Raw genomic sequence first — 22,302 nt, forward strand, 5'->3', positions numbered from 1 at the left:
GGGGTCCGCCATGGGCTTAACTCGGGAACAGGGGCCCGCACTGGGCTTTACTCAGGAACAGGGACCCACCGTGGGCTTAACTTGGGAACAGGGGCCCGCCATGGGCTTAACTCGGGAACAGGGGTCTGCCAAGGCAGGGCAGGTGGTGTTGGAGACCACCAGAGTGGAGCAGGGGGAGCTGGAGCCCACCAGGGCAGAGCAGAGGACCACCACAGCCGAGCAGACAGGACAGAAGCCCACCAGGGCGGAGCAGAGGACCACCACAGTGGAGTCGATGGCACAGGAGAGCAAGTCTGGTCAGATGGGACTGAAACAGAGAACATAAACAGGTTAATAGTGGCCTCTGTGGTCGTGACAGGGCAGGCGGTGTGTTCATGGAGGACCTCCGTGGCCATGACAGGACAGACAGAGAGTTGGTGGATGGCATCCATAGCCATGACTGGAACGAATGAGAGCTCATAGATGGCCTCCATTGCCAGGACAGGATAAGACGAGAGCTCTGGAAGTTCGGCTGAGATGTGACAGGGCACTGGAAGTTCGGCTGAGATGTGACAAGGCTCTGGTAGATCCGTGGTGATTTGACTGGGTTCATGAAGATCAACTGTGACTTGACTTAGTTCATGAAGATCAACTGTGACTTGACTTTGCTCATGAAGATTGTTGATGACTTGACTTTGCTCATGAAGGTCAACTGTGACTTGACTTGGTCTAAAAGGCAAAGGTGGAGGTGTTGCTTCAATTCATAACAACGTTTTTAGCATTTCTTCAAGTATAACTCGTTTGAAGTAATGGTGCTTCATATAACATTATCCAGAGAAACAAATGTTAATGATAAATCCCCTGTTATGTTTTTACTGGCTACTGTATACAGGCTACCAGGGCACCATGCAGACTTTATTAAAGAGTTTGGTGATTTTACATCCTAGTTAGTTTTGGCTGCAGATAAAGTTTTAATAGTTGGTGATTTTAATATCCATGTTGATAATGAAAAAGATGCTTTGGGATCAGCATTTATAGACATTCTGAACTCTATTGGGATTAGACAACACGTTTCCGGACCTACTCATTGTCTAAATCATACTCTAGATTTAATACTGTCACATGGAATTGATGTTGATAGTGTTGAAATTATCTCAGATCATTATTTAGTTCTGTGCAAACTTCATATAGCCAAAATTGTCAATTCTACTGCTTGTTACAAGTATGGAAGAACCATCACTTCTACCACAAAAGACTGCTTTTACCAAAAGTTATCTTCATGATGTATCCAAATTCCTTAACATATCCAAAACCTCAGAACAACTTGATGATGTAACAGAAACTATGGACTCTCTCTTTTCTAGCATTTTAAATACAGTTGCTCCTTTACGCTTAAGGAAGGTTAAGGAAACCAGTATGACACCATGGTATAATGAGCATACTCGCACCCTAAAGAGAGCAGCCCGAAAAATGGAGCGCAGCTGGAGGAAAACAAAACTAGAGGTATTTTGTTTTGCTTGGCGGGAAAGTAACCTATCCTACAGAAAAGCATTAAAAACTGCTAGATCCAATTACTTTTCTTCTCTTTTAGAAGAAAACAAACATAACCCCAGGTATTTATTCAATACAGTGGCTAAATTAACAAAAAATAAAGCCTAAACAAGTGTTGACATTTCCCAACATCACAGCAGTAATGACTTTATAAACTACTTTACTTCTAAAATCGATACTATTAGAGATAAAATTGTAAACATTCAGCTGTCAGCTACAGTATTGCATCAGACAGTCCACTATAGACCCCCTGAGGAACAGTTCCACTTATCCTTTACTATAGGAGAGGAAGAATTTTATAAACTTTTTAAATCATCTAAACCTACAACATGTATGTTAGACCCTATACCATCTAAGCTCCTAAAAGAGGTGGTTCCAGAAGTCATAGATCCTCTTCTGACAATTATTAATTCCTCATTGTCGTTAGGATATGTCCCCAAATCCTTCAAACTGGCTGTTATTAAGCCTCTAATCAAAAAACAACAACTTGACCCCAAAGAACTAGTTAATTATAGACCAATCTCGAATCTCCCTTTTCTGTTCAAGATACTAGAAAAGTTGGTATCCTCACAATTATATTCCTTCTTAGAGAAAAATGGTATACGTGATGATTTCCAGTCAGGATTTAGACCATATTATAGTACCGAGACTGTTCTCCTTAGAGTTACAAATGACCTGCTCTTATCATCTGATCGTGGTTGTATCTCTCTATTACTTTTATTGGATCTTAGTGCTGCGTTTGACACAATTGACCACAACATTCTTTTGCATAGACTTGAACACTTTGTTGGCATTAATGGAAGTGCATTAGCATGGTTTAAATCATACTTATATGACCACCATCAGTTCGTAGCAGTGAATGAAGAGGTATCTTATCGATCACAAGTTCAATATGTAGTACCTCAAGGCTCAGTACTAGGGCCGCTACTCTTCACGCTTTATATGTTAGCCTTGGGAGATATCATCAGGAAACATGGTGTTAGCTTTCACTGTTATGTGAAAATAATTATTGGAGCTTTAAGAGTGCCCGTTGGCTTTAATGTTTGTTAGTTTGTTATTTTTGTGCTATCCTGGGCAGAAGGCACCGTCGTGGAAGCCTGCTTTAACGGCATTTTGTCGGAGGAGTTAAGGCTCCGCTGATATTGTGTAATAAAAATCTCTGTCCTTGGGAAATGCATGAAGAGGATCGTTGTTTTTCTTATTTTTTTTCTTTTTATAGGGCAGCTCCGTTTTGTCTCGTCTGATGCGCAGTGTTGTGACCACATTTGCATTTGAAAGGTGAGCTTGTTTTTCTTTAGTAGCCTATCTGCAAGAATTGTATGCTGTAGAATTCATTTGATCAGTATGGCTAGTTTGGAGGATTTTTTTGTAGCTCCATCCGTGGAGGTTTTGAATAATTTGACAAAGGATCAGTTGCGTCAGGTTTGTGACCATTATAACTTTGACTTAGGTTTACCCAGAACAGCTAAATTAGCCCAGATTAGAGTTTCAGTTCAAGCTGAATTGGTTGTTAGGAATATTCTTTCGTCACCTGTATCTCTAATTATGGATGAGTTAGGAGAAACATCAACACCAATTATGACAGAGTTTTCTAAAGTGTCACTTACGTTTGAGCAACAAAAAGTGTTGATAGAAATGCAACAGAAAGAGAGAGAAGCTCAACGTGAGGCAGAACATCAAGAGAGGGAAGCTCAACGTAGAGAGAGAGAAGCTCAACGTGAGGCAGAACGGAATGAAAGAGAAGCTCAACGTGAGGCAGAGTGTCAATTAGAGATGGAAAGAATAAAAAGTGAGTGTGATGTGGCTGTAGAAAGGCTGAGACTGAGCGCTGAAGGTAGGTTTCCAGTTGATGGGGATGAGGGTACTGCTCCTAGAGGGTCTGTGCATTCCCCTGATATATCTAGCATGGTTAGGTTGCTGCCAAAGTTTAATGAGAGAGATCCAGATATTTTCTTTTCTTTATTTGAGAGTGTGGCTGATGACTCTGAAAGAACGTTGTTACTAAAAGGGTTCTGGTAGGTAAAACACAAGAAGCATTTATTGCTTTGCCTGTACCAGATAGAAAAAAGTATGTCAAAGTAAAAGAGGCAGTGCTTAAAATTTACGAATTAGTTCCTGAAGTTTATCGTTTGCGGTTTCGTAGCTGAAGGAAGGGAGATAAACAGACGTAAACAGAGGTAGAGAGGGAATTGTACAGCCATTTTAATCGTTGGTGCTCTGCAGTAGGAGTCACTACTTTTAAAGAATTGTCTAATGTGATTGTTTTAGAACAGTTCAGAAATATCCTTCCTGAGCGTGTCGCTACCCATGTATTTGAGCATAAGATGAAAACCGCAGCGGAAGCCGCAGTTATGGCTGATGATTTTGCTTTGACACACAAGTATAGTTTAAAAGAAAACAATACAGGTAAGATTTATCAGGAACAACGTTTTGGACATTTCAATAGAGTTTTGGGGTCTTCTACTTTAGGTTCATTTGAGTCACCAACTCACAGTAGAATAGATTCACACTCTAATCAGTCACACAAAGGTGCTGTGAGTTTTCGCAGGGATTCTAGGTTTTCTTCGTTTACACCTGCCAGTCAGGCTAAGAATGATGCTGATGTGTGTCGATACTGCTTGGAAAAGGGGCATTGGAAGAAAGACTATCCTATTTTAAAGGGGAAAAGTCAGATAAAGGGTACTGAGGTTGTTAGGGGAGTCACACTTGCTGTATCTGAATTTGTTAGACCTGCGAAAGTTTTGATGGGCGAGACTGAGATTAAACCTAGGGGCGTTGTGACGTCATTTCAGCTATCAGGCCTGAGCTCTGTTGGGGCTAGTGGGAGAAACGGTAGAGCTGATTCAGTTGTGACGAGTGGAAGTGGTTACTTCCCTTTTTTTACAGATGGTTTAGTTTCGAGTACTGGGAATAATGTTTTAGTCCGGGGGATTGGATTGCAGGTTGTCTCTGTTCCATTGCACAGGATTAATCTGCAGTCTGATTTGGTACAAGGGGAAGTAAAAATAGCAGTTTGCCCTTCCTTACCTATAGAGGGCGTCCATCTTCTTTTAGGTAACAATTTGGCTGGAGAACGTGTCTGGCTTGATATACCGCTCCCTGTAATTGTTAACAATGTTCCTTCTATTGCAGCCGACAGTGTCGTTCGTGGTCAGAATTTGACTGTCTTTACAGCTTGTGCCGTGACACGGGCTATGACCCGTGCCTCTAATGATGATGTTTCTCCGAGTAGAGAGTTTAAGTCTGCTGTTGTGCCTAATCTACCACCATCTCTCTCTCATAGTGATGTTGTGGCAGCTAAAAAAGGAGGATGCAACATTAAAAGATCTGTTCGTTGGGGTGTTACCACTTGAGGAGTTGTGAAATGCAGCGAGGGATTATTTTATTCAGGATGGGTTGTTGATCCGGAAGTGGTCTTCTCACACTGACGAAGGGGTCGAGGATCCAGTGTTTCAAGTGATAGTGCCATTTAAGTTTAGAGACTTGGTCCTACAGACAGCTCATGGGGATGTAGCTGGGCACTTGGGGGTAAGAAAGATCTATGACCGTCTTATGAAGTACTTCTATTGAAGTACAGAGAGGTGCTCGAGCAGTTGCGTGTGAAACATCAGCTTAGTAGTGCATATCACGCCCAGAGCCAAGGTGCTCTGGAGCGTGTTCATCAGACATTGAAGTCGCTTCTCAGGGGGTATTGTGTTGAGCTTAACAGAGACTGCTGGGAAGAGGGGCTCCCATGGATAATGTTGGCGGCACGAGAGGTTACCCAGGAGAGCACAGGTTTCTCGCCTAATGATCTGGTCTTTGGCCATAGAGTTTGTGGGCCTTTAACAGTCTTACAGGGGTAACAGAAGTGTCCTGAGTCTCCTGTTAATTTGTTGCACTACATAAATGTTTTTCATCGTAGGCTGTTTTTAGCCTGTGAGATGGCGAATGTCAACTTGACTAAAGCAGAGTCAACAGAAAATGAAGAGTTGGTATGACCGTTGAGCTGAGCTGAGTATGTTCAGTCCTGGTGATCAGGTGTTGGGATTATTGCCGATAGCAAATTCTCCTTTCCTTGCAAAATACACAGGTCCTTATAGGTTTGTTCAACAGGTGTCAGACCTGAATTATTTACTTTCTACACCAAATCGTAGGCGTTCCACCCAGCTCTTTCACATAAATCTGTTGAAGTCCTATTATGACAGGTTTTCAGTCTCTGGGGCAGAGATTCCGGTGAGCAGGTTATGCCTGTTTCTTTAGCCGCAGTTGTTGAGGCTCATAGGGCCCTTGGGACTCCCTACATGGTGGCAGCAAGTAGTGGGGAGGATGTGGTAGGTCCTGATGACTGTGTGCTGAAACCTCTTTTGAGGAACTCTGAGAAACTGGCAGAGTTAAATGCTTTGTTTGGACATTTGCCAGAGGAGCGTGCATCAGAACTGTCGTCTTTGTTGTCTGATTTTCTTTCTTTATTCTCAGATATACCATCATGTACTCATTTAATTGAGCATGATATTGATGTTGGTGATGCAGAACCAATAAGACAGCTGTTCTATCGGGTGTCACAAGACAAACAGCGACATCTAGAGGCAGAGGTGAAGTACCTTTTGGATAATGGGTTGGCTAAGCCTTCCTATTCGAGTTGGGCTTCAACCTGTATATTCGTCAGTAAACCTGATGGAACACATAGATTCTGTACCGATTATCGTAAACTGAATAACATCACAAAATCAGATTCTTTTCCACTCCCAAGGGTTGAAGATTGCATTGATCGTGTAGGATCTGCAAGGTTTGTGAGTAAATTTGACTTATTGAAAGGATATTATCAAGTCCCGTTGTCATCTCGAGCTCAGGAAGTTTTAGCCTTTATTACACCATCTGGGCTATATTCTTACTCTGTTATGTTATTTTTGCAGCCATATAACTTGCAGATACGGCACATTCGGAGCGTGGACAATGTGATGGCTGACGCCTTGTCCCATGCTCCGGGTGGGCTGGAGTGAATGTTTTGTCTTGTCCTATATCTCTTTCTCTCTCTTCCTGTTTCTCCACTCTTCTTCTGCCTAGTGTCCTTAAATGTAGCTCTCCAGGTACCGGGATTTGCTGGAGCTCCTGGAATGGGGGAGGGCGATTGGAGCTTTTGGAGAGTAGAAGGGTTTGGGGCTTGTGGACAAGAGTTCTTCTGTCCAGTCCATGTATATGGGCTGTTAAAATCCCTTAAACTAAAGTTAAGTGCTCACTTTGTTTATAGAAATTATTTTATATTGTCATTTGCTGCGTGGGGTTTTGACTGTTTTTGCAGTCTGTCTTTGGCCTCTGTCTTAAGGGAGGGGGTGTTACGGACCTGCCGGCTCCTCCTCCTCGTTTTGCCTTTGCGTCTCCCCTAAACGTGAGCATAGCACAGGTTTGGCGTGTTGCCTATAATTGCTTCCAGGACTGTGGGATTGCTTCTAGTATCCTGGATGTTTAAAAGCTCTCCAGACCAGGTTGAAGGATGGCTGCTGCTTCTCCTTCTCTCCCGCACCGTCTTGCTGATTTTGTTTCCTTTTACATGACTCTTCATATACCCTGATTGCATACGTTTTCAGTTCTCTAGTTTAACACTTATACTGACTTTATTTACTTTACGTTGCTCATTCTTTATCATTAATAAATATATTTTCTTTAAAGCAAATATCCGCGTGGTCTTCCCTCTCTGTTGCTTAGCCCGGCACAGGCTGCACGTAACACACACCAAATTGAAAAACTAATGGAATGCATAGTCGATATGAAAAACTGGATGACGAGCAATTTCTTACTGCTAAATTCTGAAAAAATAGAGGTGTTGATTATATGACCTAAAAACTGCATGTAATAACCTAGAACACTGTCTAAGACTTGATGGCTGCTCTGTCAATTCTTCGTCATCAGTTAGGAACCTAGGTGTGCTATTTGATCGCAATCTTTCCTTAGATAGCCACGTTTCTATCATTTGTAAAACTGCATTTTTCTATCTCAAAAATATATCTAAATTACGGCCTATGCTCTCAATGTCAAATGCAAAAATGTTAATCCATGCATTTATGACCTCAAGGTTAGATTATTGTAATGCTTTATTGGGTGGTTGCTATGCACAAACAAACTACAGCTAGTCCAAAATGCAGCAGCAAGAGTTCTTACTAGAACCAGGAAGTATAACCATATTAGCCCGGTCCTGTCAACACTGCACTGGCTCCTTATCAAACATTGTATAGATTTGAAAATATTGCCTATTACTTATAAAGTCCTGAATGGTTTAGCACCTCAGTATTTGAATGAGCTCCTTTTACATTATAATCCTCTACGTCCGCTATGTTCTCAAAACTCAGGCAATTTGATAATACCTAGAATATCAAAATCAACTGCGGGCGGCAGATCCTTTTCCTATTTGGCGCCTAAACTCTGGAATAACCTACCTAACATTGTTCGGGAGGCAGACACACTCTTGCAGTTTAAATCTATATTAAAGACCCATCTCTTTAACCAGGCTTACACATAACAAACTAATATGATTTTAATATCCAAATCCGTTAAAGGATTGTTAGGCTGCATTAATTAGGTAAACCGGAACCGGGAACACTTCCCATACCACCTGATGTACTTGCTACATCATTAGAAGAATGAAATCTACGCTAATATTAGTCTGTTTCTCTCTTATTCCGAGGTCACTGTAGCCACCAGATCCAGTCTGTATCCAGATCAAAGGGTCACTGCAGTCACTCGGATCCAGTACGTATCCAGACCAGATGGTGGATCAGCACTTAGAAAAAGGACCTCTGCATCCCTGAAAGACAGCGGAGACCAGGACATCTAGAGCCCCAGATTCAGATCCCCTGTAAAGACCTTGTCTCAGATGACCATCAGGACAAGACCACAGGAAACAGATGATTCTTCTGCACAATCTGATTTTGCTGCAGCCTGGAATTGAACTACTGGTTTCGTCTGGTCAGAGTAGAACTGGCCCCCCCAACTGAGCCCGGTTTCTCCCAAGGTTTTTTTCTCCATTCTGTCACCGATGGAGTTTCGGTTTCGGAGATGACATCACTGAATTCAATGATGAACTGCCTTTAACTGCCATATTGCATTATTGACACACTTTTTTGCTAATGAATGTTGTTCATTTGCTTTGACGCAATGTATTTTGTTTAAAGCGCTATATAGATAAAGGTGACTTGACTTTGTTCCTGAAGATCAACTGTGACTTGGCTCCAAAAGATCATTGGTGACTTGACTTGACTTGACTTGACTCACAGCGGTGAACTGACTAGACTCTGGAAAGTCGACGGGGACCTGACTTGACTCTGGAAAGTCGACGGGGACCTGACTTGACTCTGGAAAGTCGACTGGGACCTGACTTGACTCTGGAAAGTTGACGGGGACCTGACTTGACTCTGGAAGATCAACTGCGGCAGCCATCTATTGCAGCGGCACTGGGCTGGCAGCCATGACAGGATGTGTCTCAGGGGTGGCGGCCAGTGATGCGTGGGTCAATGTATAAACAACCCACACCCTACCAATGTTTTCAACTAACCCGCCCGCAACTCGGACCGCAAAAAAAGAAAAAGAAAATATTGTACTTGACCTGCTCCCTGACCCGCGTTTTTTACAAGTAGTAAATGTGTCGCCCCTTTATATTAATTTAATTACTTAAATAGGCTATAGCCTACAGGATTATAAGCACTATTACCGCACACATAAAGCTTGCCACAAAGAACCCGGTAATGATTATGAATGTGTCTAAATTAGCAAGGAGACATTTAATTGTTTAGTAATAAACTGGTGTTTTTTGTGTCGCAGCTGAGATGAAGTTGACGATGCAGACTCGCCATGAACGCCAGAGAGAAATGCACATTTCATATGGATTACATTTTCAGATTATAGCCTATTTTTTTTGGTCTATTTATTTTAGACATTTCAAGCCTTCTGCAGTATATCGCCTATATTTCTTTTTAAACCCACCGACTAAAAGATTAAGACACTACCTGACCCAAAATATCACCTAAAAGTTTCTACAGCTTTTTTCTTAGCTATTTCAGAATCTGGAAAAATTACTGGGGCTGACTTGTTACTGCAGTCGGTAGAGTGATATGAATGAGTGTGATGTACGGCATGATAAATGCTCGTCACTTCTGCTGCCCAAACTTTGTCAGCCTGTGGGTATTTTGGTTTATTTGAAAACGATTGCACTGATTTGCATGTTTCTTGATTATATGCTTTTTTTCTGAGGTACTCACATGCACCATGTTGCTTCACGTTGTATTCGCCACCATGTCCCCCAGAAAAACTGCTTTTGCATAAAATGCAAAAAGCTCTCTCTGCTTTGCCATCTACAGGTCTTAACCAAGAGTATGTTGCTGTCCATTCGCTATTTAAAGTTCATCTTCTCTTTTTCGTGGCCACACTGGCCATGGCTGCTTAACCTGACCGAGCAGCGCGCGTGCTCTCCATTTTGAGATTGTTGACAATGTTGAAGAGGTGTTCTTGCACCAGTCAACAGTTTGATTGACATACGACTCAGCCTATCAACTAACGCCTTTATTGCTCTCTTCTGAAATATTGGACATAAGTTAACAGTACACCTATGGACGTATCCTTGTATTTATTAGGCAGGGCAAACGACTCGACCGACCTTGACCCGAATATCATTAAAAATATTTTTGGATGACTCGGAACCGCAGTTAACCGCGGGTGACAGCAGGCACCCGTTCATTTCGGATCAACCCGCGCATCACTGGTGGCGGCCATTTTGTGCAGTGGCGCTGGGTTGGCGGCCATGACAGGATGAGTCTCAGGGGCAGCAGCCATTTTGTGCAGTGGCGCTGGGCTGGTGACCATCTTGCGCATCTCATCATCCACAACACCCACAGTAAATGCGGAGCCACTTATTTGAAGTGCCAGATCGATATAAATTTCAAGTGTCTAATGAGGTAGATGCAAAGGCATGAGTGAGCCGAGCGGCTCAGATAGGCCACTACGAAAAAATATCATCAGACATATCTCATCCATGATAGATAAATGGGCCAACTCAACAAAGTCCCTCACATAATCCTCGATGGGCCGAATTCCTTGACGTAGACACATAATTTGGCCTACTGGGTTCATGGCTGACCTGGATGTATCCATTAAAGCTGCTGGATCCTGGTTTAGCGAAGTCTTCTGTTATGAAGAGAGTCAGAGGCGTTCGGATCCAAATGGAATAGAGAATGGTCAGACAGGCAAAAATCAGGAATGGCGTCAGGTATGTCAGGGATAACCAGAATCGAAACCAGAACCAAGCGGAGATCGGGGTGTGGCAAGGTGATTGTGATGCAGTGACTCATGGTAGATGTAGTTCGGGTGTGGTGCAACAGTATGAGAGGTGCTAGTATCCAAGTGATGATATGGTGACATCTGGTGGTTGATGGGTGGAATGGTCCTGAGTGGAGTGCCCTCTACTGAAGTTCATGGGCACTCCAGCTAATGATCATGACAGCAATGTCCCGTTATGTCCTGTGTCAGTATTGTGTGACTATTGTTTGTAAGTCTGCGTTTGTTCACCTTCTTTCTGTTTCTTTCTTTTTTTCTGTGCGTGTGCTGCTGTGTGTCTCTGCAGTCCACGATAAAACAGGAGGAAAACAAATACCTAGATCTAACAAATATTGCTACAAGTGTGACTGCATCATATAATAACTATTAATTATTAATAATATCAATAATGTTCATCGTCTGGCTGACTATGTCTTGTATTAATTTTTCTAAAAATCCTGTCATACGTGCACAAAACTGACAGTCACCACTTATAAGCTACTATTGTAAACTGCTTTGTAACGATTTGTATTTAAAAAGCGCTATACAAATAAACTTGAAGATGAAACTTGAAGGAAAAGGTAATAATGTCCAGCAATCTATTACAGTTCCCTAAACCCCTGTGTCTCCCTGCAGTCTTTTTGTCTCCCATTTTACTCCTTTAAAATAATAAACGAACCCGCCATCTACCCAGACACTCAGTTTAGCAGTCTTGGAGTCAGAGACTGAGGGTGCTTCTCAATATCCCTCCTCATCTCCTCGCTCCTCCATCCTATGACCCGGAAACCGATCGAGCACAGCCATCTTGAAGGACATCTCAATTCTCTAAGTGCACCACGAGGAGGCGAGGATCGAGGAGAGAGGAGGCTTCATGAGGAGCGATGAGCGAGGATACACAGGTGTATCCTATGCGTAAGTCTTTTATCAACTTAACGTGACGCACGTATAAATTCTCCTCCGCCTTCACATCTGTTGTAATAATTTTTATTTATATTTTACCTTTTCACTTCAAATAAACCATGCATGTCATATATTTCAAACAGGCCATCTTGCTTTATTAATATTTATTATGAATGTCTTAATTAACAAACTTTAACAACATAATTGCAGATCCCTTTAATCACAGCTGATGACACTTTGAAGTAATGCTGAAGGGAGTGAGGATAAATAACTTCACTTGATTCAAGTCTTCTATCCTCACGTCTTTTCCTTGCATCCTTCCCTCGCATCCTGAAGAGGTGGAGCTAAGACACGAGGAAAGGAAGCGAGAAAAGGAAACGAGGATGCACAAATAAGAATTGAGAAGCACCCTGAGAAACCTATACCTCTTTCACCTATGTGGTTTTGTGTCTGTATGTTTTCACCCTGTCTGATGAGTTTTCTGCTCATTTTTATGTTGTACCGGTGTTGGTTTAGTGTGGGAAATAACTAATAACCTTTCTTGTCTCTCTTTTTTTTTCTGCAGTAAAACAGAGCGCCCCCCATTACTGAGTTTGTTTCCTGGTGGAGATGGCATGGTACGTGGGGGTCCTGGGGGGGCTAGAAATGTTTTGTCAGATGTCTGGCATTCCAGTGATCTCAGAAAACCTGTTTACGCCCCTGGCTACCAGGTGTGACAGATATGACTCCACCCCAAAGCATCAGTAGAGGAGCCATGATAATCATAATTTTATCAGGCACTCGCCGTTATGCATGGACTCCATATGTTTTGATGGACTCCAGCAGGGTCCATGATTTTGATTTGGCTGTCCATCCTCTGCCATGTCCTGTGACATCTTTGTCTTATTTATCTATATCTTTTTTAAGATAAATATCTTGATATTCAAAGGATGTAGTGGTACTGTACAGAGATTTTATTAATTGAAAATGTTTTCAATATTTATTTTTACAACAATATATTTTTGCACCATGTAAGGCTGGCTAATAAGTATAATATTTGTTAATGTAGTCTAGTCAAACCAATACCAGAGTCACTGTTGCTCTCTCTATGTTAAGGAGGATAGCTCAGATTCAGACTCCGTCGCAGCCACGCCCAGCAGCACAGGGAGCAAATCAAACACCCCCACCTCGTCTGTTTCTTCGGTAGCAGTTACCCCTCTGAATGATGGGCTGGCATCGGTGGGAGAGTTCGACAGGCACCGGAGGCGGGACTGCAAGAAAGAAAAGCGTCTTAGTAAAAACATGGAGGTGCAGGTCTCTCAGGAAACCAGAAATGTCAACATTGGTGAGAGAGAGGAACAATTGGGACAATATTAAATAAACACTGAATAAAAGAACAAGAAAAAAAAAGATACAAATTTTTTAAAAAGATGAATGCCAGTGCTGATGTTTATCAATATATGTTATTGTCACCAAGGATGCTTTTTTTTTTAACAAAAATACAGTAAAAACTGTATTATCTATTACTTGAAATATATATATAATTTTTTTTTAAGGAATTAAAAGTGAAAGATACTAAGCAGCACATTAACAACATTATTTCAGTAAACTGAATGGTTTAATTTTTTTTAGATAATATAGTTATTTTAAAAATGATTCATATAATAAATTTTGATAATAATAATAATAATAATAATAATTTTAACTTAATAAGTAATATTTTGTTCTGTAATCCTAGTATATAGCTGATGCTAGTAATTAAAAAATGTCAGATATCAGCTGATTTATTAGCCTTGCTGATATATTGGTTGGCCACTACTGGAAACCCCCTTTCACCTACGTTCTAAGGAGAGAAACAATTTGTTCTTGATATTTCATGTGCTAATATGTTAACATCCAGTATTAAATCCATACTATTAAATAATATGATTTTCCTATGTCAAATTAAGGCATAAGGCATTTGTGTGCGTTCTACAGATTGCAGAAGTCAACATTTTCATTACAGGAAAGTGATTGTCTTAATTTCATTTGCATGTGTGTGGGTTTGTCTGTAGGTATGGGCAGTAGTGATGAATGGTCAGAGTTTCAGGAACTTATAGACTCAACGCCAGAGCTAGATATGGACCCTCGAGTCTACGGAGGAGGAAACAGGTAGACAGATACACATCAATCACACAACTAAATGCTGAGTAAAAAGAACAAAATACCTGATCAATACAAATGGACCATCAAAGTTAAAGTTATAAATCATTCTTGTTCCTTTACAGTCCTTCTCAGGACATAGTGAATGAGGCATTCGGCATCAACACAGACTCTATGTACCATGAGATCAAAGACACTAAGTCTGACATCATCGGTGATGTGGATGCAGGAGCCGAAATTCTTTGTAAGCTTTATAGTTCATTTATTGAACATTTTACCTCCGCAGTTGATGGACAGTTTCTCATAAATGCAGGTTACAGTACCTTTCTTTAGAATTACATGACATAAAAAAAAAAAAAAAAAAAACACATCAATACACTTGAAAATACATCACTGTTTAAAAGTCTGGGGTCAGAAAGATTTGTATTTTTTTAATTAAAAAAATTAATTATTTTGTTCAAGCGCTTTTAATTGATCAACAGTTACAATGAAGACATTTATATTGTTACAAAATGTATATTTCACATAAATTTCCACAAACATTATAAGCAGCAAAGACTCTTTTCGGCGTGTGTGTGTACGTGCGCATTTGTATGTGTGTGATGATGAATATCTAACATGAACTTGTCCATTTGTTTTTCTCTCTTCCCTTAATCTTTTATTTTATTTGATCTTTTTTTTTTTTTTCTGTCTTCACATTCATAGTTTTACTCCTCCTCCTCCTCCTCCTCCTCCTCCTTCCTCGCCACTTTCCTTCTGTTCCCTCCTTGGCTCTCTTTTTCAGTCCAGGATGATTTTTTTGATAAGGCTCATAGCCTCCTTTTCTCCATCATGTTAATTTCAGTAGGACAGTGTAAATGTTTTTCTTATTTGTAGCTATGCTTTGGTGAGATGTTGTCCTGTATCTGCTCTTCTAATCCTGTTAACTTCAGTGCTGTACTTCCCTATGCATGGCTTTGCGGCTCATATGAATCATATTGTCAATTCAGTTTGGATGTTTTCTGCTCCACTTATCAAGTTAGACTGTAATTATATCCCTTTAAATGTCTAATATATATAAAACCCTTAAAGGTTATTGTTTAATGTCACAATAAAGAAGAGATCTGACTGAATTGTTTTTAAATAGTAGCTAAATGTACTGTAATTGTGATTGTGATAATGTCAAACAATCGTGATGTAGTTTTGAATCAGCTTTCCCTTATTCTGTTTATCTGATATTTGGAAAGTGTTGTAACAAATTAGCTCAAAGTGAGATGAAAATAATTAATCATAACAGGTTATTATTAATTACATTAATCTTCAGGAATTACTTTTAGTATTATAGCATTAATAGTACAATAAAATGATTTGTTCGTCCGCAGGGCAGACAGTTTTAATCATTTATTGATTCGAAGTAAAATTATTTCTCTGGCCACGAAAAATAATTTTAGTACTAATACATTTCTCCCAGAGCATGTAACAAAACCGGAACATTAAAGTGACCTTGTCCCATGAGCAGCAAACACAGACAACCAAGTGTGACTACATATGGATGTTTATTAAACTACACTACAGGGGAACATGCAACATCTGACTTGACACAAACATGTACACATTAAACATAGATGCCAACGCAAGGAATGGCATGGATAGAGAGAGAGAGAGAGAGAGAGAGAGAGAGAGAGAGAGAGAGAGAGAGAGAGAGAGAGAGAGAGCATTTGCACGCAAGAGAGTGGATAGTCATGGTAGTATTTACTCATAAACTAAGTCACAACCTGTTAAGCACCATCAAATATAAGCACTGAGGGCCTTATTTTAACGATCTAAACGCAAAGTATAAAGCACATGGAGCAGGTGCACTCAGGTTGTGTCCAAATCCACTTTTGCTATTTTAATGATGGGAAAACAGTCCATTTTTGGAATGGGTTGTCCCTTATTCTCTTAATGAGTAATGGGCGTAACGTTCAATACACCAATCATAGTGTCATCTCCCATTCCCTTTAAGATTGATGCTCTCGCACCATGGCAGATCGCTATTTACATGACGGAATTTGTTGGCGGAAAAGCTGAACGCTTCTCAAGCGAAGAAACCGATCAGCTCGAGTTAAATCCTGCGCGAGCATATCATCTATGGGACAAGAAGTTAATTAGTTCATATATATGTGTATGTATTGGCACGATTGTTCAATTAATTTGCCAATTTCATTCATCATTATAAGCAGTAATAGGCTGAATTGCAAATAGGTAGCCTAATTCTAATACATGCAATGACTATCCATCATTACATTTTTATATTTACGTTAGCCTACACAATAATATTCTTTTACACTGTAATTATATTATATATATAATATTTGGCACGTTTGTGTGATGCTGTCGTGGTAAAATTTAAATCAACTCTCATCGGCATAAGAGACAGACTCATTCTCAGGTATAATTAAAAAGAAAGCTTTTATTCTTTGGCAGTCCTCCACCTTATATCCCTTTGCTGCTTCAAGGTTACAAAGTCTTAGCAGCTGTATATTTCCACACATAGCAAGGAACACTCTCTATGGGCTTTTTCTCATACATTTAGGACTTAGGTGACCCCCTCAGGTCATCCTCAGGCCTTGTTCCCCCACTATATGCCCAATGACCCTCTCAGGTCATACTCAGACATCTGTTTCCCCCCCCCAGGTGTCATCCCTCTGAACCCACACAGCAATTCTAAGAAAACACATGCATATATAGGCATACAGAAGTAATGTTAAATGAATTTTCCACCACAATGCGCATCCCTGTGTGTAATAAGCAAAGTCAACGCGCACTGTGGACCCGCCCAGAGGTGCATTTTCTACCAACATGCTCTTTAAAAAACAAAAAAATATTGAGCCATTGACTTTAGACCAGCTTTGAGTTGGTCTATGGCACAGTCTATTTTAAGCTCCTTAAAATAGCAATGTGCCTGAACACACATCTTTTTTAGACCAGCATGCCCATGGGCACACAAATGGGTGCATATGATAGGGCCCCGAGACACTAAATTTATGCATTTAGCAGACGCTTTTATCCGAAGTGACTTACATTGCATTCAATCTAACAATTTTTCCAAGCATGTGTTCGAACACCCAACCGTGCGCTTGCTAATGCAATGCGTTACCACTTGATCTACAGGAACACTAAATAATACAAATAAAGACAACTACAAAAGTGAAACATACAAACAATACATGCACATACCAGATACATTTGTAATTGAATAATTATAGTCTAAATTAATAAATGTGTGTGTGTTGTGTATTGTGAGAATGAGAGTTGGCTGGTCAGCCAGACCCTTTTGGTGTCTGGCACTGAGGGCTATCTAGTTATCTCAGAATGGGTTTGAAGTCAGTTGAGGAGACCCAAGAGTTTGTCTGTTCAGTATCTTTCAGATAATGGGGGTAAACATTGCCATTAAGCACTCATGTAAATGTATACCATGGGCCAAATTCTGTAATTTATATGCAAATGTCAAAAGGCTAAAGTAATCCCTACAACATAAAGCCCAGACGATCATACATGATCTTAAGCAGATGCTACAGTGTTCATGGTGGTCTTTACTCTTGCTAACACTGTATATCCCACAGGTATGGGGAACGAGGAAAAACTGCTAACAGAGAACAAAAAAATACTGGAGACCAAGTAAGCGGGAAAGAGAATGTGTGTGTATTTGTCCATGTATATATATATGTCTACATGTTATAATGGAATCATTTGATATCTGTAGGAATGTCCTCATTGCTAAAGTAGATGAACTGTTGAGTGAACAGAAAGTTTTCCAGGAAGAACTGGAAACAGTGAAACAGTCGAAGAGTGAAGTGGACCAGAGAGTGAAAGAACTGGAGGAGGAATTAAAGAGGTCTGGAACACTTGCCTGTTTGTTTCCACAGATTTTTTCTGTCACAACATTTTTACACAACAGATTTTAACCCTTGTGCGACCTTTTGGACATTTTGTTTTTGTGATTTTGTTATTGCCAACTGCATACATTTTGGCACAGCTGTGTATTTTTATTAGAATTTTACTATTTCAATTACATTTCCTTTAATAAATCTTGTTTGCACTAGGTACAATTTTTTTGCTATTTGCAACTGCTATTTCTAATCGCAAGTTTAAAATTATGCAATTTTGTCAATAGGCTTTCATTCTGTTGGCAAGGTTTAAAATCTTTTTTTTTTTTTTTACCAGATGGTGTCATTTTTCAGGAATTGAATATAAAGCAAATACTCACTTTATTCCTGTTTTTTTGCTTCTGCATAATATAGTACCAATTGGATAAATAATGCATCTATAATTGTGTGTATGTTGGAATGGATGTCAGAGTGTGGTTTGTATGTATAATATAAAAGTAAGTGTGTGTGTTGTAAACTTTGAGAGAGAAAAACTACTTCAAATCAAAAATCGAACCAGGGGATTTTTGCTGGCATCTAATGGGGAAAATATTAAAATATTAATAATTAAGTTTCATTAACTTAAACCTCTATAACTTTTTTTTTTTTTGTTACACTTTTTAAATTATTTTTACTTCAATAATAATCTGCCACAGGTCTACTTTAAAAATGTGACCAAACTTAACTCTGTGCTCCCAAGCTTCAAATTTTTATGTTTCAAACACACAAACTTTGGGCAGAACAGATATTGCATTTGTAAGTTAGTTTAAAACAAGTAATTTCCTGTCGACAGCAGGTGGCAGTGTGATTATAACTGAAACATTGAAATTAAGATCTGTTGAGACCAGGGGGGCAGGGTTTCATATTTTATTGAAGCACCCCTGGTCGCCCCATTGGCTAGCGGACCCCCCACCTGCTGTTAGCATTCCATTAACTCACATTCATTTTGAAGTCACTTTGACAGCGAATCAGTTTTTTTACTCGTTTAAAGAAACACGAAAATGTATAAAAGGCCCCATTACCTTGTATCTTATGTTGTGGCCCCGTAGAAGCAGTTTTTGTAAAAATAGGCTAACGATTGCATCATAACCTGCGACTCTCTGTCGCACAGTAGAGAAATTGCCGTATTTTCAGGAGGAGAAGCTCGCAGGCAATCTTTTACTTTCTATGAGGCAATCGGGTGGACGTGGAGGGATGAAGTCAAGGGAGAGGCCCATAGAGAGTCCATAAAAGCAACAGTACAGCAAAGTCAGATTGTGCAGAAGAATCATCTGTTTCTTGTGGTCTTGTCCTGGTGGTCATCTGAGACAAGGTCTTTACAGGGGATCTGTATCTGGGGCTCTAGTTTTCCTGGTCTCCGCTGTCTTTCGGGGATGTAAAGGTCCTTTCTAGGTGCTGATCCACCATCTGGTCTGGATACGTACTGGATCCAGGTGACTGCATTGAACCTCTGATCTGGATACAGACTGGATCTGGTGGCTACGGTGACCTCGGAATAAGAGAGAAACAAACTAATATTAGCGTAGATTTCATTCTTCTAATGATGTAGCAAGTACATTGGGTAGTTTACCGGCCAGTTTACCTAATTAATGCAGCCTAAAAATCCTTTAACGGATTTGGATATTAAAAGGATATTAGTATGCTATGTGTAAGCCAGGTTAAAGAGATGGGTCTTTAATCTAGGTTTAAAATGCAAGAGTGTGTCTGCCTCCCGAACAATGTTAGGTAGATTATTGCAGAGTTTAGGCGCCAAATAGGAAAAGGATCTGCCGCCCGCAATTGATTTTGATATTCTAGGTATTATCAAATTGCCTGAGTTTTGAGAACCTAGCGGATGTAGAGGATTATAATGTAAAAGGAGCTCATTCAAATACTGAGGTGCTAAACCATCCAGGGCTTTATAAGTAATGAGCAATATTTTCAAATCTATACAATGTTTGATAGGGAGCCAGTGCAGTGTTGACAGGGCTAATATGGTCATACTTCCTGGTTCTAATAAGAACTCCTGCTGCTGCATTTTGGACTAGCTGTAGTTTGTTTACTAAGCGTGCAGAACAACCACCCAATAAAGCATTACACTAATCTAACCTTGAGTTCATAAATGCATGGATTAACATTCCTGCATTTGACATTGAGAGCATAGGCCATAATTTAGATATATTTTTGAGATGGAAAAATGCAGTTTTACAAATGCTAGAAACGTGGCTTTCTAAGGAAAGATTGCGATCAAATAGCACACCTAGGTTCCTAACTGATGGCAAAGAATTGACAGAGCAACCATCAAGTCTTAGACAGTGTTCTAGGATATTACATGCAGAGTTTTTAGGTCCTATAATTAACACCTCTGTCTTTTCAGAATTTAGCAATAGGAAATTACTCGTCATCCAGTTTTTTATATCGACTATGCATTCCATTAGTTTTTCAAACTGGTGTGTTTCACCAGGCCGCGAAGAAATATAGAGCTGAGTATCATCAGCATAACAGTGAAAGCTAACACAGTGTTTCCTGATGATATCTCCCACGGGTAACATATAAAGCGTGAAGAGTAGCGGCCCTAATACTGAGCCTTGAGGTACTCCATACTGCACTTGTGATCGATATGATACATCTTCATTCACTGTTACAAACTGATGGCGGTCATATAAGTATGATTTAAACCATGCTAATGCACTTCCTTTGATGCCAAAAAAAGGTTAAAGTCTATGCAAAAGAATGTTGTGGTCAATTGTGTCAAACGCAGCACTAAGATACAATAAAACTAATAGAGAGATACAACCACGATCAGATGATAAGAGCAGGTCATTTGTAACTCTAAAGAAGAACAGTCTCAGTACTATGATACGGTCTAAATCCTGACTGGAAATCCTCACGTATACAATTTTTCTCTAAAAAGGAATATAATTTTGAGGATACCACCTTTTCCAGTATCTTGGACAGAAAAGGGAGATTTGAGATTGGTCTATAAACTATAACTAGTTCTTTGGGGTCAAGTTGTGTTTTTTTTTTTTTTTTGATGAGAGGCTTAATAACAGCCAGTTTGAAGGTTTTGGGGACATATCCTAATGACAATGAGGAATTAATAATAGTCAGAAGAGGATCTATGACTTCTGGAAGCACCTCTTTTAGGAGCTTAAATGGTATAGGGTCTAACATACATGTTGTTGGTTTAGATGATTTAACAAGTATATACAATTCTTCCTCTCCTATGGTAGAGAATGAGTGGAACTGTTCCTCAGGGGGTCTATAGTGCACTGTCTGATGCAATACTGTAGCGGATGGCTGAATGGTTACAATTTTATCTCTACTAGTATCGATTTTAGAAGTAAAGTAGTTCATAAAGTCATTACTGCTGTTATGTTGGGAAATGTCAAAACTTGTTGAGGCTTTATTTTTCATTAATTTAGCCACTGTATTGAATAAATACTTGTGGTTATGTTTGTTTTCTTCTAAAAGAGAAGAAAAGTAATCTGATCTAGCAGTTTAATGCTTTTCTGTAGGATAGGTTACTTTCCAGCCAAGCAATACGAAATACCTCTAGTTTTGTTTTCCTCCAGCTGCGCTCCATTTTTTGGGCTTCTCTCTTTAGGGTGCGAGTATGCTCATTATACCATGGTGTCATACTGGTTTCCTTAACCTTCCTTAAGCGTAAAGGAGCAACTGTATTTAAAATGCTAGAAAAGAGAGAGTCCATAGTTTCTGTTACATAATCAAGTTGTTCTGAGGTTTTGGATATGCTAAGGAATTTGGATACATCAGGAAGATAACTTAAAAAGCAGTCTTTTGTGGTAGAAGTGATGGTTCTTCCATACTTGTAACAAGAAGTAGAATTTACAATTTTGGCTATATGAATTTTGCACAAAACTAAATAATGATCTGCGATATCATCATTTGGCTGCATAATTTCAACACTATCAACATTAATTTCATGTGACAGTATTAAATCTAGAGTATGATTTCGACAATGAGTAGGTCCTGAAACGTGTTGTCTAACCCCAATAGAGTTCAGAATGTCTATAAATGCTGATCCCAATGCATCTTTTTCATTATCAACATGGATATTAAAATCACCAACTATTAAAACTTTATCTGCAACCAAAACTAACTAGGATGTAAAATCACCAAACTCTTTAATAAAGTCTGTATGGTGCCCTGGTGACCTGTATACATTAGCCAGTGCAAACATAACAGGGGATTTATCATTAACATTTGTTTCTCTGGATAATGTTATATGAAGCACCATAACTTCAAACGAGTTAAACTTGAAGCCTGCCCTCTGAGAAATCCTGAAAACGTTGTTATAAATTGAAGCAGCACCCTTTGCCTTTTAGACACGGCTCATGTTTATAACAGTAATCTTGGGGGGTGTACTTATTTAAAAAATGTAATCATCAGGTTTTTGCCAGGTTTTTGTCAAACAGAGCACATCTAGATTATGATCAGTGATCATATTTACAAAAAGTGTTTTCGTAGAAAGGGATCTGATATTCAATAAGCCAAGATTTATCATTTGTTTATCCATATTGCATCTGTTTTTTATTTGTTGAACCTCAATTAAATTGTTAATCTTAACTTGGTTTGGACG

At 39.7% G+C, this 22,302-nt stretch overlaps 1 protein-coding gene across 1 annotated transcript in view; it reads left to right on the forward strand.

Annotated features, from left to right (window-relative positions):
* The window catches only part of LOC127947659 (C-Jun-amino-terminal kinase-interacting protein 3), a 144,427-nt gene that overhangs the window by 35,360 nt on the left and 86,765 nt on the right, over positions 1–22,302 (forward strand). Inside the window, exons 5-13 of the mRNA XM_052544681.1 lie at positions 406–412; positions 1,456–1,482; positions 12,288–12,422; positions 12,808–13,036; positions 13,746–13,842; positions 13,959–14,089; positions 14,618–14,634; positions 17,417–17,472; positions 17,537–17,689. Coding sequence (XP_052400641.1) covers positions 406–412; positions 1,456–1,482; positions 12,288–12,422; positions 12,808–13,036; positions 13,746–13,842; positions 13,959–14,089; positions 14,618–14,634; positions 17,417–17,472; positions 17,537–17,689 — 852 coding nt within the window. The remainder of the gene's footprint in view (positions 1–405; positions 413–1,455; positions 1,483–12,287; positions 12,423–12,807; positions 13,037–13,745; positions 13,843–13,958; positions 14,090–14,617; positions 14,635–17,416; positions 17,473–17,536; positions 17,690–22,302) is intronic.

Source organism: Carassius gibelio, chromosome A3 (assembly GCF_023724105.1).
Source record: "Carassius gibelio isolate Cgi1373 ecotype wild population from Czech Republic chromosome A3, carGib1.2-hapl.c, whole genome shotgun sequence".
NCBI classification, from domain to species: Eukaryota; Metazoa; Chordata; class Actinopteri; order Cypriniformes; family Cyprinidae; genus Carassius; species Carassius gibelio.